At 39.2% G+C, this 20,115-nt stretch overlaps 1 protein-coding gene across 1 annotated transcript in view; it reads left to right on the top strand.

The window, feature by feature from the left end:
- Window positions 1–20,115, top strand: part of Gli3 (GLI family zinc finger 3) — a 270,484-nt gene that overhangs the window by 236,309 nt on the left and 14,060 nt on the right. Inside the window, exons 11-12 of the mRNA XM_027938367.3 lie at window positions 18,254–18,403; window positions 19,595–19,759. Of these exons, the coding sequence (XP_027794168.3) occupies window positions 18,254–18,403; window positions 19,595–19,759 (315 nt within the window). The remainder of the gene's footprint in view (window positions 1–18,253; window positions 18,404–19,594; window positions 19,760–20,115) is intronic.

The raw sequence follows: 20,115 nt of genomic DNA, 5'->3' as shown, positions 1-20,115 counted from the left end.
ATGTATTTTTAAGCATACAATTTTTTTTTTTTTTTTTTTTTTGCTTGGCTGGTCATATGAATGCAGAGAGCAGTAGTGGCTCTAATACTCTGAGATCTGGAATGATTGTTGGCTTCTGCAGGGGTTGTCAATAGCATTCACTTTAATAAAATGTGGACATTTTGGGAAACAGGCAAACCGAGTGTAAAAACGTCAGCCTGCAAAGTTGGCGGAGTACAGCCATCACGTAGTGACTTTTAAGGATGTTGTAAATTCTTTCCATAAATAATGTTAAAGCAGGAAAAAAAAAAAAAGTAACTGAACTTCTCAAAATGTCAAGTCTCTTCATCAACCCTCCAACCCATCAGTCAGGGATGCCATTTTCCCTAGGAGATGGCACCTTAGGGTTAGATTATATCATGTATGAAAACATCAAGGGAAGGGAAAAAAAAACTTGGTTTAAAATATATATTTTATATAGCCATAAAAGGAAAATGGTGAACGCCCCTACCACTCACAGCTGAGATGATGGGAGTGGCTCTAACAGCAGTTTTCCCATATGAAGAAATAAAAATCTCAATTCTTCTGCCCATTGTTTTATGGCCACATGGACTTGCACAGGAAATCAGGGAAGAATTGTAAAACACTGCCTTCAGAGAGCTCCGTTTCACCTTACCACACTTGCCACATACAGATGCATCAAATCAAATCAGAACAAGATGTGATCTTACTGAGAAAGAATCCTTATAATATCATGTTACCGCCCCCTGAAAATTTCCCCAAGCATGCATAAAATCATGGAGACCTAAAGTAGAATATGGAAGAGCGCCTTTAAGGCTGAGAAACAAGCCGTCTTTACCTTCCTTGTCTCATATTATATATACATATTACAATTATGTCAGCGATTAAAAGCATTGTCATGCTGCATTATGAAGTGTTTTTATGTTTAGGATTAGATAACTCTCCCCTACACCCCCACAGAGTCCTTTTATGTCCTAAGGGCAAATCCTTTCTCTTGGGTCAGGAATGTAATAAGGTAGGTTTTCCTCTCTCTGGGATATTGTGTCTGTCTCACTGTGTTTAAATTGATGCAGAAAGCTCTTCAGAGCAAAATACAGTATTTTCTTTGTATATGAGCCAGCAGTTGACTAACCCATGGGAAATTCTCTGTATTGAGCAGTTTAAAGGTACAGTTTGGGTAGGTTTGAGCTGCTGATGCTCAGCAAAGACCCCTGGGAGGTGGATTGGCTGAGCTCCTGAAAAGAGAAGCCTTCTCTTTCTTTTGGTCTTGAAGAAAGGGGAAAAAAATGGTCTAAGTAACAACTTCTAAGTGACAAAATAATTCAGGAAAGTTACTCAACTTGTTTTAATAATAATGGTTCAAGACAAAAATAAAGAGGAATTACAGTTTATGTAAATAGATGTACTTATAACTGAAAGGCATCTAACCACCAAAAAAGAATTTCCTAAACACAGCATTTCCTGCCCATCCAATGTATGAAGTGTTAACATATCCCTACTGGGAGTTGAGCCACAGAGACTAAGATTCAAAAACAGCAAATACCTCATTTAAACTAAAGTGAAATTTCTCTTAGATTTGATATCTCCTTGTAGACCACCAGTTACCAGAGGTCAAGGCTGTTACCAACCAAGGATAACCCTTGTAATGTTGGTTATGTGTTTTTAATAGTACCCCAGAGTCTAGGATCTTAGAATACATCCAAAGTTTAAGCAGTACACTCCATCCATGTATGTGGTGTGCATGTGCATGTGTGTGTGCCTGTCTGTGTGAATACTGGTGTTTGTTACTATAATGAAATACATGAGACAGGCTACTTTACAAAGAAAAGAGGTTTACGTGGCTCAGTTTGAGAGGCTGGATATCCAAACAGGATTTCATAGGCTGTGTGGCAAGCTGGTTGCATGACATCATGGTGGAGGTACATGTGTGTCTCTATCTTTGTGGTCTCTCCCTTTCCTTATAAAACCACCAGGATTCAATCATTGAGTCTCTACCCTAGTGACCTAATCTAATCTAATCACTTTTCCAAGTCTCCACCTCTAAACATCCTAGCTAGATTAAGTTTCCCCTCTCTTAATACAATTAACATATGACTTTGAGGATTAAACTCCTACATTGGTTGGGGAAGGGAAAAACAAATCATATTCACACTATAGCAAATAAATATTATACTCTCCCTCCCTTGTTTCTTTCTTTTTTATGGGTACACATCACCCTCTCTTGTGTGTGAATTTTCTGTAGCATTTAATTAAAAGGAACTCCACAAACTTTCCTCTGCTGATGAGCCCTTTGAATGAGCAGATTAATCTTGTATTAACCATTTTTTTTTTCTTAGCCCTATCTCTGCAATAGGTAGAAAGTTTAGTCCTGGGTTCTGTTCTGACAGATGCCACAGTTCACTGAAATGTGAGTTTCTGAACCTTTCTGGCCATCAGGAAACCATTCTGATTCCTCCTGATTCCTGAGAAATCAGGAAAGAAACCGGACCAGCAGGTCAGGCAGAATAAATGGCATGAGAAACACTCACTGTGTGTAGTGTACACATTAGGTCAACAGAAACAGATGAGAGAAGAAGACAAGGCAAGAATGGTCATGATCCTGGTGGCCATCTTCCCATAGCCCTGTACAATTGGTCACCATCCATCATGGGTCAAAAGGGCCTAGGTATACAAACCCCAGAACCAGGTGTCCATCTCAACTCTTTACCAAGAAAAATGTTGTCTTGATACTTGGGGTTGTGTTGACTGACAAATGAAATACACTGATGTTATTTTGTTATAAAAATAACAAACAAATAGCATACGTTCACTTTAAATGTGCAGATGACAAAATTTCAACCAAATGTTGAGTTTCAGTTAGCTTTGGTCTGGTTTACTTTGTAAACGCATTAACTGTTTTTTTCTCAAGGGTGTTGAAATTCATCAGCTTTTAACTAGTTGCTGTGGCATTATAATCACACTATATTAATATTGTGTTCATATGGAATGTGGAGACTTATGAAAGCTATATATATTTGGGAGGCATATGTTTGAAGGGTCAAAGGAAAGACTTAAATGAAACTTTTAAAAAGTTTTGAATGTTTTGCAATATATACTGTGTATATAATCCTAGGAAAATGTGCTTATAAAAATAAGTTTATGGAATCAAGTCCCAAATTAAAAACATATTTTTTAGGAATAAATTAGCACTTCTGGAGGAATGAAATTCTTACTTTGGTGGGGAGGTAAAAAGCAAAGAAAAAAAAATCAGAAATGGCTCAAATTTAAAAGTTCCCCTCCCCTAGGAGTGACTTCACCATGTGAAGAATGGTGCTTGGCACAGACAGGCCATCTTCCTAGTTCTCTTTTGGAAGATCATTTTGTGTACACATGCATGTGCAACACACACACAAACACACATACATTTATTGCTTCAAATTGCCAAGTTTCAACCTGTGTTTCTAGGTAAAGTTTCTTCCTCTTCTGTTTTTCTAGTGGAAACTCTATATGGCCAACCTTGCTTCCTTGTTTCTCTCTTTAAACACTTTAGTCATGGTAGGGGGCAAAATTTCCATTACATTAATGAGATTTCCACAAGCAGATTAAAGAGGAAATATGCCCTTCAGTCTTCTCTTACTTAACAGCATTGCATTGGGAAGAAATCTCTGTGTAAACCATCGACAAGAACAATAGCCAAGGGGCAAAATTCCACTGAGGTAGAGTGTAGCTCAATCACAGTAACATGGTCTTTTTTTTTTTCCCTTACCTTCATCTGGAGCTTTATTGAATAATTTCAAGAAAAATCTACTGCAAAACATCAGATTATTTGCTTTCTACAACTACTGGGACCTAACACTTCAAGCCAGGATTACCTCTTCAATGCCAGAGTCCTTACCCCATGTTAACATTACCATGGCCATGGTGGGAAAAATGGATTTCAGAATTATTTTCATTTATAAAGAATAGGAACCAACTAAGAAAACTCTGAATTGTGTCATCACTAACTCAAAACCTCAACCTCCATTTGCAATATAAAAGGAGGTTGTTCTGAGGGACCCTAAATGTATCTGTGATAGGGAAGTTTATCAGATTGTTGGGTTTACAGCCATCATAGGAAATGGCTTCCCTTTTCTGTGGCTTCTGACTCTCCTAACACAAATATAAGGCAGTTGGAAAATTGGGAGTATATTAAGATCTGGTACCACACATTGGTTCCAAACTAGTTATTTCCAGTAACACATTTCTGGTAACACATTTCTCCAACAAATATTTACTGAGTTCCTGCTGTATGCTGGGCATTGCTCCAAGCACTTGGAATACATCATTGAACAAAACTGGTAACCCCCCACCCCCCACCCCCCGCCACCTTTATGCCATTCCTATTCTAGTGGAGGGTCAGGAAGAGCAGGCAATAAATAATAAATATTCTCTGTAAGTCAATTATATATTAGAAGTGATGAGAGCCCTAGGAGAAAGAGAGGGCAGAGGGGAGGCAGATGGAACTGTAAATGGTGTGATCAGGAGCAGCATCAAGTTGGGAAATGAGTGTCAATGAGGAAGCATGTAAAGAAGGACATGGAGGGATTCCAGTAATCGTGCCTTAGTGATCCCATCCTAGAAGGAACCCAGGATTCCTGAGCAAACCTCTACATTTCCCAACCTCGAGGGGGCATTTTCCTTGAAGGACTGACTCTGCTCTTTCTTCCACATCCCATGGGAAGTCAGTGCGTCCTCTGTGTGGTCCTTGGATTCACTCTGATTCCACCTCCTTTCTTGCAGGCCACACCATTGCACGAGTACCTGTGTTCCAGCCTTGCAGACTTCCTCAACACAAGGCTGTTATACAGGACTGAATTTTGCAGGCAACTTGGGAGATACAGAGAGGGTTCAAAACAGCAAACAGCCTAAAAATTGAGTACACTGGATTCCTGTCTACAGTTCCAATGGCATTTCCATGTGGGAAGGGGCTAAGGAACTGTAGACAGGACTTAGAGCTAGTTTCCTCTAAGTCCATGCTCTGCTCCATTTCCTGGACATTTTCTTTCTTTCCTGTGATTCCCAAAAACTTACTGAAACTGGGAAGCTAGCACTGGTAGAGAATTTACCCTTTTTATTCCCTAACTTCTGTTGGTACAGTGCCAAGGTGTCCTCCAAATACAATCCACAGGATGATGTCCCCTGTCCCCTGCTTTTTTCTGTCTCCTTTGTTCTCTTCTGAAGTTTTTTGCTTCCGTAGTATCCCATTGTTTCCCATCTTTCATCCAGTGTACAGTGTCCTTAGGTCAGGGCTTTTCACATTGGGATTTGTGAAACCTTTAAAATTTTGTGTAGGTACTTTGGGGATACAAAAGATAACATAGGGTAAGAATTGGGTTTCCACTCTTTATTCAGCTATCATCTTTCTTAAATTATATATATATATATATATATATATATATATATATATATATATATATATATATTTTTTTTTTTTTTTTTTTTTAAGTGGTTAGTATCAAACCCAGGGCTTCACACATGCTAGCCAAACACTCTACCATGGAGCTACAGCCTCATTCCACATTCTTGAATCTTTTTGTCCAACCTTGTCTCCTCTTCTGTTTTTCTCTCTCTGCAGAGATGTAATGGAGATACTTCCACTGTGTGTTCTCCCAAACAGAAACATAATTTCCCTCCCCAAATCTGCAGGACTTTCTGAATCTTTCAAGCTACAAACTTCTATATTATTTAGCATTCCTGTCTCTAAGCCACCATCCAAAAGTTATCCCCAAAGTTCTCTCAAATCTATCCCCTTCTCTGCATCTTCATGGCCTCTGCCTTGGTTCAAGTCCATGGTTCTCCCTTGGATGATTGTAGCAGCTCCCTAAGTTACCCTGTCTTTGCTCAGCTTCTCTGTGACACTACCAGAGTTACCTTTTCCAAGCACAGATCTCATCATTGCCTTGCTGAGAACCTTCTCTGGATTGCCTGGTATCTGAGTGCCTTGGAGCATTCAGCAACTCTTCTAGTTTTCCCATCCTACCTCCCTTAGATTCCCCCCTATAGCACATGTCCAAACACCCACACGCACTCCCCCACCCTACACTTGTCCTCATTTTCCAACATTCCGTGCTTTATCTTGGTCCTGGGAGTCTGTCTCTATTCCCTTCTACAATTCAGCTTAGTTATCAAGCTTTGCAGCCTTCCCTTCCCTCTTATTAGTACATCTCTCTTTTATTTTAAATACTGTTTCCCACTCATCCCATTTAAACTATCATCTTCTCAGGCACAGTGCCTGTGCTTGCTTTGCCCACAATCCACAAATATTTAATCCCTATAACCTAATATCTGAGCCTGTGCATTTTCTATAACCTCAATGCCTTCTACTAACATGGCACAGAAAAATTAAATCTAGATATGGAATTTTGTTAGTGGCTACCCATATTATATAGGAAGTTTATTTTTATGTATTTAGATGTACCATCAATAATGGATTAAGATGTTTTAGAGGGGCACTGCCCACTAAAATGGCTGATTAATAAGAGTTGATTAAAAAATGGTAGAGGTGATACTTCTACATGTAGAAAAGCTTGCTACAAAAGAGATGTTCCAGGGCTTCCTCCCGATCTTGATTTGCTGCAACAAACCTGAAGAGCCCTGGGCAATGGGCCTGCTACTATTCTGTGATGTGAGGACCTGCAAGAAGGAAGAAAGCCATGCATTCTTGCAAGTAGCTAGCTATTTAATTGCGAAGCAAAGGTGTCCATGATGTGAAGGCTAATTTAAGCAGTATTCCTTTCTGCATTTCTTCAGCTGATCTTGGATAAGATCCAGTGGACGTGTCTTATTCCATCTTGCCTCTTCAGTGTTGAGCACAGTAACTGTCATATGCTAAATAAGCTTTGAGTTAATAGTGAATGAATGAGTCAGCTCAGTGGGGACTGTGGGCAGATTTCCAAATAGATAATTTTTGCCTGCTTGCCTGCCTTCTTCCCTTCCTCCAGTCATTCTTGAGATTTGCCTGTGTTTCAATCATCAGTAGTTACTTTCCCTCCTCTTTACACACACACGCACACACCCCTAATCTCTTATTAACTGCTGAAGGAAAGTTCTCCCAGCACTTTTCACACAAGATCCTCTTTTAGCAACATGATTGGCAGAAGACCTTCAGGAATAGTCACAGCTAGGGATATGGTTTGGACTATGGCTGGTACCAGAATAACTCTTCTACCTTGTCTCTTCAAAGGATTTCATTACAAAAAAAAAAAAAAAAATCTTGACTTTTCTTAACTTTTCTCCAAATATTAAAAATAGATTATCCATCTATTTGAAATCCAAATGCATTTAAAACAATAAAATGTTTTAACAGATATTATTTATAGTCATCAAAATTGTGATATCAAATAGGTAAACCAGTGTGCAGATCCAAGGGCAGATTTTTGTAATGTTAAGAATCAGAATTCAGTGATGAGGAGGAAGTGTGGTTGCTTTTGTGGGGCAGTGAGGGCAGAGACCACTTATTAAAAGTTGGATCTCATTTTCCATTTATATTTAAAATTTCAATTTTCTTGGAATCACACTGTATATTCAGACCTTTTTCGAAGAGCAATCTGTATGCGCAGGATCTGTGTGGATAACTGAGATCATAAAAGTTAGGAAGTAATTAAAGGCTAACATTTTGTGTACTTTTAGATAATGGAACTCTTAGTATCTCACGTTTCAAACAGAAAACAAATTGTATTTACCTTGGTAATCAGGGAGACTTATAAAATGAGTCCTTTCTACTCTTCCTAGTGTAAGTCTGTGTGTGTATGTGTGTATGTGTGTGTGTGTGTGTGTGTGCATGCAAGCAATTGTGCATTAACCACCTTAAAATTAAAAGTCCAGGATTTGTTATTGTAAATACTATTACACCTAACCAATCTATCTTTCAAAGTTTTATAACAAAGTAATAATTATTTCCACAGTAGATTGAAAATAGTAACATTGTACAGATACCCATATACAAATAAGCTTTCCACAACCCTCCTTTCTGTTCTTGACAAAAGCCCACACATACAAGGTGAGAAGATTTTAATGTTTTGGGACACCGACAGGCTTCTGAAATCCTTCCTTGGAAATGTGTGCAATTGCTATGAATGGTAATGCTTTCCATATACACTGGAATGCATGGGAATGAGCCATACATAAGAATGACGAATTCATCTGGACTTTGGGAGATGTTGCATTTTACCACCACTTTCCTGGCCCTTTTGAGCTTAGCACTCATCTCAGTCCAGGAGCCAGGTGAGGTATAGGAGAGCAGTTTTTACCTTAATCTCCTCTGTAGCTGGAGTTCAGGTCAAAAACCCTGGTGCCTGTCATGTTTGCTGGATGTGCTCATTGCAAAGAAGGGAAAGGAAAAGAAAGCCCTTTTTTTGGAGACTGGTTTTCCAAATGACTCCATTCCATGGCTACACAATTCAAACTATGCTGTGTGTTTGCCTTTAATACTCTTTTTCTCCTTGTTTCTAGAATTTCTAGAATACCATTAAATCCTAACTTGCTTAATTCTTTTTTAAAAAAAAATATTTTAAGTTTTATATGGACACATTTTATTATTTATTTTTATGTGAACCTAGTGCCTCACACGTGCTAGGCAAGTGCTGTACTGCTGAACTACAACCCCAGCCCTTGCTTAATTCTTTATGTCTTTCATTTTGGTAATCAAATCAATTTTCTTAAAAAATGTTTTTGTTGTTATTTTGACTGAAACAAAGTTGTCATTTAAAAAGAATAAGAAGATAAAAAATTAAATGTGTCCATAATTTGTAGAAAAGTGTAAATAGTTTTAAATTTTACATCTCTGTGGAAAATCTCAGTGGAATTTAAATACCAACCCTTTGCAGAAAGAAACTGAAAATTTCTTTAAGAATAATTACCTAATTAAGCTATAACAGAAACCTCTGAAAAGAGAAGTGTTACATCTATCTTTTAGAAAAATAACTAAGAATTCAAAGCACAAAAATTGTAAGAAAAAGAGCATTTTCATAGTTTCTACAAGGAATTAGATATCCTTGCTCTACTTTCAAGAAGGAAGATATTTTCTTTATTAGGTAACTAATGTAAGTAATGTTAACCAATTATAGTACTATTTACATACTGCTTCTTAAAAGCTCTCAAAAGCTAAATTTTCCTTAAATTGCAGGTCATCTTAATATTAACTCAGTACATTATTATTTTACAGGAATCCGAGCCTGAAACAAGCAACTCGTTGGGGTGAAGTTGGAGAATCAAATAAATTATTCCACAAATTATACATTCACACCTAGTTTTTATAAATTGAGGAAACAGAAAATAGAAATATAGAGATTCTGAATTCACAGTGCTTAAATTTTACAGGAGGTTCCAGTGAGTTAAAGAATCTATCGTAGAGAAGAAAGTATCTGTTTTTTTTCAAACCATGGATGATTTCGCATTAGCATACTTCAACTGATATTAGCGTGTGATGTTTGTGGTTTGGTTTTGTTAACAACTCCATTTGGGGTTGTTCCATCCATTTTTTTCCACTCATCTCTACAACTTGAATGAGAAGGAAGGGAAACATGAAGACCGTATCTTTTATGACCGATTCCCAGATTATTAACTTGTGAGTCTAATATAAAATCCACCAGGAACTAAAAATGTTTCACTTTAACTCAACCTGCTGAGTGTGTGTGTGTGTGTGTGTGTGTGTGTTTTGTGTGTGTTGTGGTGGAAATTGTGACTGAGATGTAGCCTTGTGCTTCCATGAAAAATGACTTGCCAGGCCCCACCTGCAATCTATTTGATGTCCTGGAGATGGTCAGATCCCACCTTGTTCTTCCTTCAGTCACTCTTCCTCCCCGCCCCAGGACATCCACAGACTTCATCACCAAGAACACTTAGGGGAAGGGTAACATCCTTATTGGAATATAATTTACCCGTTAAAGAGTATAATAATTCAAACATATAAAGTATGCAGCCATGACCCCAGTGACTTTTCATCACCCCAAAAAGAGATCCCATCAGTTTTAGTTGTCATTCCCTAATTTCTCCATTCACTCCTAGTCATAGCCAACTATTGACCTACTTTCTTTCTTCACAGACTTACCTACCATTTCTGAGCACTAAAAGAAATGGAATCATGTAGCATTTATCCTTTTTAGACTGGCTTCTTTGGAAACTTAGCAAATTGTCAAGGTTCATTCATGTATGTATACTTCCTTTGTTTTTACATACTTTTGTTTTAAATGTGAACTATGATGGGTTTCCACTGCAGTGGAACAAATGTGCAGCGTACCTTGGTGCTGATTAGGGAGATGGTGGGATGGGGGCTGTATTTTAAGTCACTTAATTCTGTTCTGGAATTCTAGCATGGCAAAGCGCTTCATTCAGACAACATGTTTGCCTTGTTCAAGAACTTCGCCTTTCTTACACATAAATGAAAATCATTTTTATGTATTTGTGCCTGGAAACAGGAATCAAATTGCTGTCAAGAGGATTCCTCTTATTTATTTATTTGTTTCTAACCAAGAAGCCTATTTCTGTCTTTTATTCATCCTAATTCTTAATGTTCATAAATCAGAAATAGGAAATTGTTTTATTTTTATAAAGAAAAGACTGTTTTGTACATGAAATCTTGAGTCCTTTTGATGTTTTTCTGTACGATTTTGCAGTTCTGTCAAAAAGCTGAAAGATGCTCTGGTATTTTTATTAACCAGTTTGAATTGAAACAGTCACTCTGTGAAGTCTTCAGGAAGAGCCCCCCTGCAGCAAACTGCTGCAGCTTCTTAAATAATCTGTTAGGAAGATTGATGGGTGCCACCAAAACAATTTAAATTATTTTATTTATCTAAAATTAAAGTGCATATTTAGATATAAGGCCTATTTTGGTGATAGTCTCTGATTCATGCTTTTTTTCCTATTTCTGCCTAGTGAAGCCTTTAGGAATCCAATCACAATGTGTCCCTAACATAATCCATGTCATGACAGTTGTAAAACTTTTAAAAAATGTTGTGTTTATCAAATAATACACAAAACAAGAAGGTGTAAGCCTTATTTGAGACGGAAAGTATTAAGGGATTCTTGTGGGGAGTCTTCTTTTAGGTAAAGCATTTCAGTCTCGCCCCCAAATCAGTTTTAATGTGAATTAAATTTTAATAGATTCCAAATCACTTTTCCCTTTTACTCCTTTTCAGAAATATCTCTGGACTTATAAAAGTAATGAGGTAGTTCTAGGATTTAAATTCAGGAAACAAATTGAAAATTGAGTTTTCTTAAAATTGTTTATTTCTCTATATCTCCTGCCAACATCAAAGGTTTTTGTAGCATACCACTTCACCAAATCCCCAGAAGTTTCCAGTGATTGCATTCTGTTCAACATACTCACTCCCTCAAGCCCTGCTTATGAGCTAACCTGGCAGCAATGTGAAAAGATGAAGAAAGTATGAAACCTTTTCAGTCTGACATTATGAGAAGGAAATGTTTCCATTTTATTTCCTTCCTTTTAAAAAAATATAATCATGGAATCAAATGGTGGCATGCTAGTCGGTCAGTATACATGGAAATGTAGACAAGACAGGAGTCCAAGATAAAACTGAGGGTGAGGCAAGTGTATGCACCCAGCCTGCAGCCAGTGGTTGGCACACCAACCAATTGCAAGCCCAGATACTCATATGTGAAATACACCACTCTCCAGGCCCTTACCTTCTTTCCTATTAAAGCCATAATACTGTGTGTGTGTGTGTGTGTGTGTGTGTGTGTGACACATGAGTGTTTGTTTATATGTGAATTCACATATATTTGACCACCGACCTAAGGATCTTTTTTTTAAAAAAAAATTATTATTTATATGTATGTTTTGCAGCAAAAACTTGGCTACACACTTTGTAAAAACCTTTTTAAAAAAAATATTTTTAGTTATAGATGGATGCGATACCTTTATTTTATTTATTGTTATGTGGTGCTGAGGCTTGAACCCAGTGCCTCACATGTGTTAGGCAAGTGCTGTACCACTGAGCTACAACCCCAGCCCTGGAAAAACCTCTTAAATCAGTTGAAAAAGTGCTGTGTTATTTAGGAAACATTGGATGCTGATGGAAAAGACCGGAGGAGGGCGGGTAATGTACATGCACAGGGGCATCAAAGGAAAAATGGTGAGGGTGAAGTTCTGCATTTCCTGCTTTCACTGTTTTCAGGTGTGCTTAACGGCAATATTTTCATAACAGCTTTGGAAGGAGTTTGTCTTCTTGATGTGAAGGAGTTGGCTGATGTAAAAAGCAACAGGTTTTGAGCTGGCCAGAGTGGCTCAGGCCTGTTAATCCCAGCGGGCTTGGTAGGCTGAGTCAGGAGGATTGCGAGTTCAAAGCCAGCTTCTGCAACTTCCCTGAACAACTCAGTGAGACTTTGTCTCTAAATAAAATACAAAATGGGGGAGGGAGGTTGGAATGTGGCTCAGTGGTTAAGAGCCTCTGGATTCAATCCCCAGTACATATCCCTCACCAAAAAAAAAAAAAAAAAGAGTAAAGGGTTTTGGAGGCAGTGGTATTTGTCTATTGGCTAGTGAATCAGAGGCAGAGCTTGAATGGAGATTGATCAGGTCTCTTGGGAACACCTCAAGCCAGGCTCCATCCTCTCCTCTTAGGAAGTCACTTAGAATGGAGGCTACTTACACATCTAGAGAGCTGTGCTTTCTGAGTGGGAATCTGAGAGTCTGGCCAAAGGAGAGGGAGGCAGAAAGAAAGCAGAAGTGCCCTTCCAAGCTCTGTGAACTGCTTGAATAGCTGCTTTATTTAGAGTGCTGTGAGCATTGAGCATCGATGGACCACATGCATGCGTTTCATCTGAAGGGTTAGGAAAACTGCCTGCGCTGAGCTCATAGTGAAATAACAAAGCAAGAAGAAAGGACCCTGATTAGCTCAGTGAAGTCCATTGTGGGCTTCCATTCTGCAGCTAGTGAAAGAAAAGCTCCACTTTCCCCTTCCTTCAGGTCTTTCTTCCCATACCTCTCGAAGCCTCCTTGGTTGACAATCAGGGCTGGGCATCCCAAAGAGAGTCCCTTGAAATAAAGAGGCGCCTTCCGCCTCCTCGACTGCCAAACCAGCTAGTGATTTCTCCTGCCTTTCTCTGGTCTCCCAGAGCCCTGGTCCAGTGGAAGAGACTGCAATACCAAGTCTTGGCTCATGTTGCTACAGACATGATCACAATTGGGAAATATCAACTGTGTTGGTTTGCTGTGGGCTCCTGAGGTGTTTGATTTGCTTCATCAGCCATCAGTTTCCAGAAGCAAATATTTACAACCATAAATGGAAACCCAATCAAGAAGCTCCGTGGTTGGATTCAGCCTTTGAGGGGGAAATTGTTGGTCCCAGTATCCCTGTCCTGTTTATTCAGACAGGGAAAGTTCAGAGTGGCCACATGAATTGGCATACAACATTGTAATTTACACCATCTATCTCTTTCTGGCTTTGGGGCCTCTGGCAAATTGCGTGTCTTTGTGTTGGATTAGTTTGGAATTTAATCATGCATTATTTTCCCTCCAATTAAATTATTTATATATTTGATTAACGTTTTTCACTGTTAGGAAGTCAAAGTTTTTCAGTGAAACCACAAATAAACTCTTGCCCATTGAATTTCAGGCCCACTTCACATGGGCTTCATCTGTCTGCTGATTGTTAAGAATTCATTGCATATTACTCTTCTTTTAGCTTCCTTAGAGTTTGGTGAGAAAAGAATGTGTGCATTTTCAACTCAATCCTAGGGAAATGCTGCAGACCTGAAACGTGTCTGGCCTAACTCCCTCCTTTCATTGAACTCCCCTTTTGGCCCCAGATCCTGGTTTTTATTCCTTTCTAGTTTCTTTTCTTCTCTCTGGCACTAAACCATACATCCTCCTGATTTTACTTTCACAGGCTTGAGAGCAAACCTGATAAATGTTAGAGTAAGAAAGAAACTTTGAAATCATCTAGTGTGGGGGCAAGTAACCTAATAGCTAGCTCACAGGCTATATTCAGTCCACTGTTTGTTTTTAATACAAACAGTGGTGAGCTAAGAATAAGTTTTTACGGTTTTAAATAATTTTTTAAAACTTTAAGGGACTATTTCATAACATGCAAACTTTCCATATTCATAAATGAACAGCTACATTTTGTTCATTCATATATTGATTAGAACTGTTCAACTTTGGACTACAGTGAATAAAACTTTTCTAACTGGCTTCATACAGAAAAAACTTTGCCCACACCTGATCTAGTTCATCAATATAATTTTATAGATGAGAAAATTAAGCCCCAAGGAGGCAAATCTGCCTATCCAAAGTACACAGCACATCAGAAATTGGTCAGAGATGCATCTGTGGGAACCATCCAGTATCTGCCCAAATGAATCCTCCCTGGGATTTTGCTGCAGAGGCCAATGCAGTTTTCTTAAAGGAAAGTAAATATTTAGTAAATATCACATGGATATGTGAAGTCTATGATTTCTTAGAATTTTAATTTTCACTTAAAATCTATCTTTCAAAAATATTTTAAGCTTAAAACACATTTGAATTACCTAAATAGAAAGACGCCTCCTTATTTCTTTATAGTAATTGATTATGTCCTCTACTTAGCATTTGAGCTTTAAGAAAAATGAGATTAACTTGGTCTCTACACTCCTAGATTGTAGACTTTTCTTTCCAGAAAAAAAAAAAACAAACCTGTGGTCTCAGTGTATGTGTGAATTCAAGGGTCACTTCAGACTACTACAAAAACAGGTTAATTTGGACACCACAGTCTAAGAAGACAGAAAGGGAAAATTCCAAAGAGGCTAGCCTTACTGAAAGTGAAGTTGCTTTAACTGTCCCATGTATGTTCCTCCCTTTTCCTCCTTATGTGGGGACAACACTGAGGGGTTCCTGCTGGCTGGTCAGCACAGAATATCACTCCAATCACATTTCCATACATTGTCCCAGAGGCAAAGAAAGATGAAGTTCGGTGAAATCTAAATATGAAATTAATTTGATTTTTCTGGCAATTGCCCTCTGTTATTGACAGTTCTTCCTTCCTGCTTATTGGCAGACACTTCAGCTCCACTATAGGTAGATTCCACAAGTTCCAGTCTGTCCACTTTAGGCCTCTAATCTCATCCAGAACCTTCACCTTCCTATCACCAGTGAAGGACACTTTGCAAGGGAGCTGGCAGGTTGCTTGATCTCCCTCTTCCACCTCACCTAGAGGAGCCACAGTCCAGAAAAGCCCCCTCCCTGTCCTTCTAGAGTGCAGTTCCTCCAGTATGTTAGCCAGGACAGGAGGGGAAGCCAAAGACTTTTTTAACTTGTTGCTATTGGTGCCTCCCGCTATGGGTCATTTAATGGCCCTGAATAGCATCAGTTACCCTGATGCTGTCCTCCTTGGGGACAGGCATGCAAAAGCTTGCTTTCTCATAGGAGAAATGTGAGTCCTGTCCAGGAGTACCACCCACAGCCTCACAGCTGAGGTTCTGACTTAGCATATTGCATTTTGAGCCCTGGCAAGCCAACCCACACGTGACCACCCCAGCAGAGTCTATTTCCTCTGTGGTGAAAGCTTGTGCCTTCTCACCATGCCCAGCAGAGGCAGTACCTGAGGCCTGCAGGGTCTGCCTGGCCAATTCTCTTCTGCCTTGTGTGGTGGGCCTCACCCTGATCCTCAATAAGGCACTGAGCTCTGCCTTCTGCGGGTGCATCCATGTCATCTGTCTACAATAGTGTCTGTCCCCTTTTTTTTTTCTACTTCCACCCTAATCTGCACACCTGGCAGGTCTCCGTTCATCTTTCAGGTTCTGCTTTTGATGCAGCTTCATTTGAGAAGCCAAGCCTGATGCCTAATGCTCCGCTCTGATTTAGGACTGGCTGTTATGTGTTTATATAAAACCCATTATTTCCCTTCACAACACTTATCACGACTTTAATTGTATAGTAATTTAAGTCATTATCTATTTTCCTTCAGGAGACTGTAATTTCCTTGGGGCAGGATTCATGTGTGTCTTACTCCCCAGCTCACGGCCCAGTGCGAATACAGCCAGTACAACCCCATGAATGCGTGAGAGGAAATAAATGTTGCAATCCCAGTGCATTCCTTTGGTTCCACCCAGCAAGAGGGGATTCATGTTTGAATATCTTTTAAATCTTTCTGAATTCTTGAGAGTATATTATTTTAAAGTAATGAAATATCTCTTGTTGAATTCATAGTGTCCAAGTACCAGGTAAAATGAAGTTTCATTCAGATAAACAAAAGTGTACAGTATAATTTATTTTGCCCAGTGAACATTCACTTTGCTGTATGGGTCAAATCAGTTCAACAGATATTTATTGAGTACCTGCCAGGTACCAGCACACTACCAAGACACTGTGGCTGAGAATATGAAACTAAAAAGCCATGATTCCTGACTTCAAGGAGTTGGCTCAGTACAGTTTGAAATTCCATTTCCCAATTTTAACTTTTATTCCCTTTCTCTCTCCCTCCCTCCTTTCATTCTTCCCTTCCTTCCTGCTTTTTCTTAATCCAAGCACCCAACTTATTTATCCCTAATAACTTGGAAAACTGAACCAAGTACAATTTTTATGAAGTGGTTTTGTGTGGTCATTTATTTTTCTCTCAGGAAGGGAGAATTCATACAGCCCCTCCTATTATGTGGGCTTGGTTTCAAGGGCTGGGTTTCAACACACGCTTTGGATAAGTCTGGGTAATGTATATGGGCCACAAAGATGTACTTGAAACATGGATGTAATGATTGCACATCGTCCCCTGTTTAGCAGGTCTGTTCTCTTTATTAACTTATGTACACAATCACAACTTTTAAGAAGCACTTATTCATGGGACAGCTGGTTTCTGGTAGGAAACCCACATCCATTGGCCACAGGGATGCTATACCACATGGTATTTGAGTATCGGTTAGCATCTTTGTCATTTACATTTTCCAGGAGATGATGGTTGTCTGCTGGTGTGCTCTGATATGCTTCTGTTTTCTGTTTATCAGAGCCTCTCAAGGAAAGAAAAAATTAAAAAAAAAAAAAAAAAATCTGTGCCCTCAACCAGTTTTTAGCTCCAGAAACAGCACAAAAAACTTTGTTTTGTTTTTTTTTTAAGTGAAACTTTTTTTTTTCCTGAAGCAGAAGGCCACCTAGTGGAGTAACTGGGGAAGGCCAACTTTGATGGTTGCATTTTATCACTTAGGAGCTGGAGACTTTGCAGTTCATAATTAAATGTTGTGAAACTCCCATGCAGTGCACAGAACTGGAGGAAGCTGTCAATCATTCGATGAATTTTTAAGTGATATATTTCTATGTATGTTTGGGAAAATGCTTAAATTTGCCTTAAATTAAGGCAAATGCAGGATGACAAGAGAATAAAAACAGGATACAACTCTCCTCAATAGTCTTAAACTGGACTTTTAAATAGTGCACTCAGCTTACTTAAATTAATGTTAATTGGATCCAAATGAAGAACTTCTGATCCTCCTGGGGCTTCCAGAGGTTTCTCGAGTCTCCTGTTTAGAGGGTACTTGATATGTTCATCCAAGGAATCAGATAAAAAGTGGTTTTAAAGCTTTGAATTGATGTCGAATTTAGGGGAATCCATATTCATCTTAAAGACCTCATTAATTGAATTCTAAAGCTGGAAACCACCTGAGAAACTAGGGAGTCCATTCCTTTATCTTGTACGTGAAGAAAAAGAAGACCCAAGAGACCAAATCATTTGTTCACTGTTATGTACTCCTTTTCTTCAGAACCTATTTCTTCTCTCTGTGATTCAGGAAGAAACTTCACCAAACCCAGTGTTCAGTTTGAAAAGTGCTTTTCTTGTACCATTTTATGAAATTGTGCATGCATGTGAGTGTAACAGGTACACGTGTATCCCCTCCCAAAGCACATGAGAACTGGAGAGTATGTGAGCAGCCCATTGGCCTTGACCCTCCTTTGAGATGAAAAATGATAGAGGCCCAGAGAGAACAAGAATGGCTTGCTCCATTTCACAAATAGTCATCCCCAAAACTCAGCATTGAACTCTGCTCTTTAGATGCTTGGTATGGTACTTTTCCTGAGATGCCAGGCTTCCTCTCATTTCATGTCATGGCTGCTATCTGGGGAGCATACATATGCAATTAGCAAGAGAACATTTACTTGAGAAGTATACTAACTAGAATTCTTAAAAACATATAACTTGGTTAAGTTCTTCATATCTCCTTTAGGACTTCCTATTGAGCATATTTTGCACTTTCTTCTGTTGCTTTCAGAAATGAGTAATGCATTTCCATTTTATTTCTTCTTCTCCAACCCCAGCATATTAATAATGACCATATTCATGGAGAGAAAAAGGAGTTTGTGTGCCGGTGGCTTGACTGCTCAAGGGAACAGAAACCCTTCAAAGCCCAGTACATGTTGGTAGTGCATATGAGGAGACACACGGGCGAGAAGCCTCACAAATGCACTGTGAGTACACAAGTGGGTAGCAGGCAGGCAACCTGGGTGTCCCCTCCCATGGGTGGGTGTTAGGCCTCACCTCATGGGTCCTTCCTCATATTCTTCATGGTTGTGTAGGCTGATAACTTCAGCTTGTGGGAAGCAAGGTTGGTAAGAAGAGAGAAGGTGCATCATCTATTGATGAATATCTGGGTTTTTGAGCTGCCTGATTAGACAGGTTAGCAGGTAGAAGGCTGATACTGGGAATGAGCTCTTGGCCATTTTCCCCAGCCCAATAACTCATCACACGCAGAGGGTCAAAAAGCAAAGGGAGGTACCAGCTTCCAACTTAAAAAGTTTAAGTTGACTTTTTAAAAAGAATCACTGCATAGGTTGAACATCCATAATTAAAAAAAAAAAAAGGAAAATAAATCAAAAAATGCTCCAAAATTTGTAAAAATCTAGCCCCAATATCATGCTAGAAGTGGAAAATCCCACACTTGACCTCATGTGACTGGTTGTAGTCAAAACACAGGTACACTAAAAATACTATACAAAATTATCATCAGGTAGTGTATATAAGGTATATATATATATATAAAGAATAAATGAATATGCCCAAATCTGAAAAAAAAAATCCAAGACACTCTGATTCCAAGTATTTTGGGTAAGGGATACTCAACCTTCACCTGATTTTAAAGTTTCTCCTGGTTAGTCTCCAGTGACACCGTGTAGACTTCAGGAGTGGGCCAGGGCTTCCATGAAGTTGAACATTGTCTCAGTGATGTACCCGGAAGGCACACTGGGCCCTACTCAGCCTTGGTACTTTACATCTTAAAGGCCCTTTACAAACATGATCAAATTCCAGGTCTTTGTATGGACACAAAGCCATATTAATGAACTTTGTGCTGAATCTGAAATCAGTGGGAATTTGAGGAGATCAATGAGCAGATAATGAAATCCATTGTCCACATTGAGCGGTCTATTAAAAAAAAAAAAAAAACTTCAGGACTTTTATTGGCACTGAAAATGCTTTATCTTGAACTGCCCCAAGCCACATCTGAATCCCAATAAATGCAGAGTTTAGTGGAGTTTTTGTTCCGTGGTTTTGAAAAGCTGCTGACCCTTGAAACGTCAGGTTTTCATCCACTTTGAGGGAGGGTTAGGCATAAGCTGCCGGTGCATTGTGTGGAGTAATCCAGATTTACCTGTTGTCCTCAGTTTGAAGGTTGCACAAAGGCCTACTCGAGACTAGAAAACTTGAAAACGCACTTGAGATCTCACACTGGAGAGAAACCATACGTCTGTGAGCATGAAGGCTGCAACAAGGCCTTCTCAAATGCCTCTGATCGCGCCAAGCACCAAAACAGAACACATTCCAATGAGGTAAGCATCCATGGGCCCTGAGCTCATGGGCAGAAACAAAGAACCCTCATGAGGGTATCCTTAGAAAGGCAGGCATATTTTCCTTTTTTTTCTTTTGACTGTTCCCAGCATAAGCTAGCTCCAAGAGGACAGGTGGAGGCTTGGGCTTGGAGGTGGGGCGGAAAACTGGACCTCAATTGGGGCATGATACAGAGGAAGCAGGAACTATTAAATTGCACAATTCCATGGCATTTAGTACACTCATGAACTTAGTTTCATGTTGTTCAGAACTGCCACCTACTGGTCAGACAGTACAAGCATTTAACTTGGATTTCCAGCCACTTGCTCTGCTCAGAGTAATAAGTCCATGGAGTTCA

Source organism: Marmota flaviventris, chromosome 1, assembly GCF_047511675.1.
Source record: "Marmota flaviventris isolate mMarFla1 chromosome 1, mMarFla1.hap1, whole genome shotgun sequence".
Classification (NCBI taxonomy): domain Eukaryota; kingdom Metazoa; phylum Chordata; class Mammalia; order Rodentia; family Sciuridae; genus Marmota; species Marmota flaviventris.
Note: the sequence above shows the minus strand (reverse complement) of the source record. Positions and strands in the feature narration are given on the sequence as shown.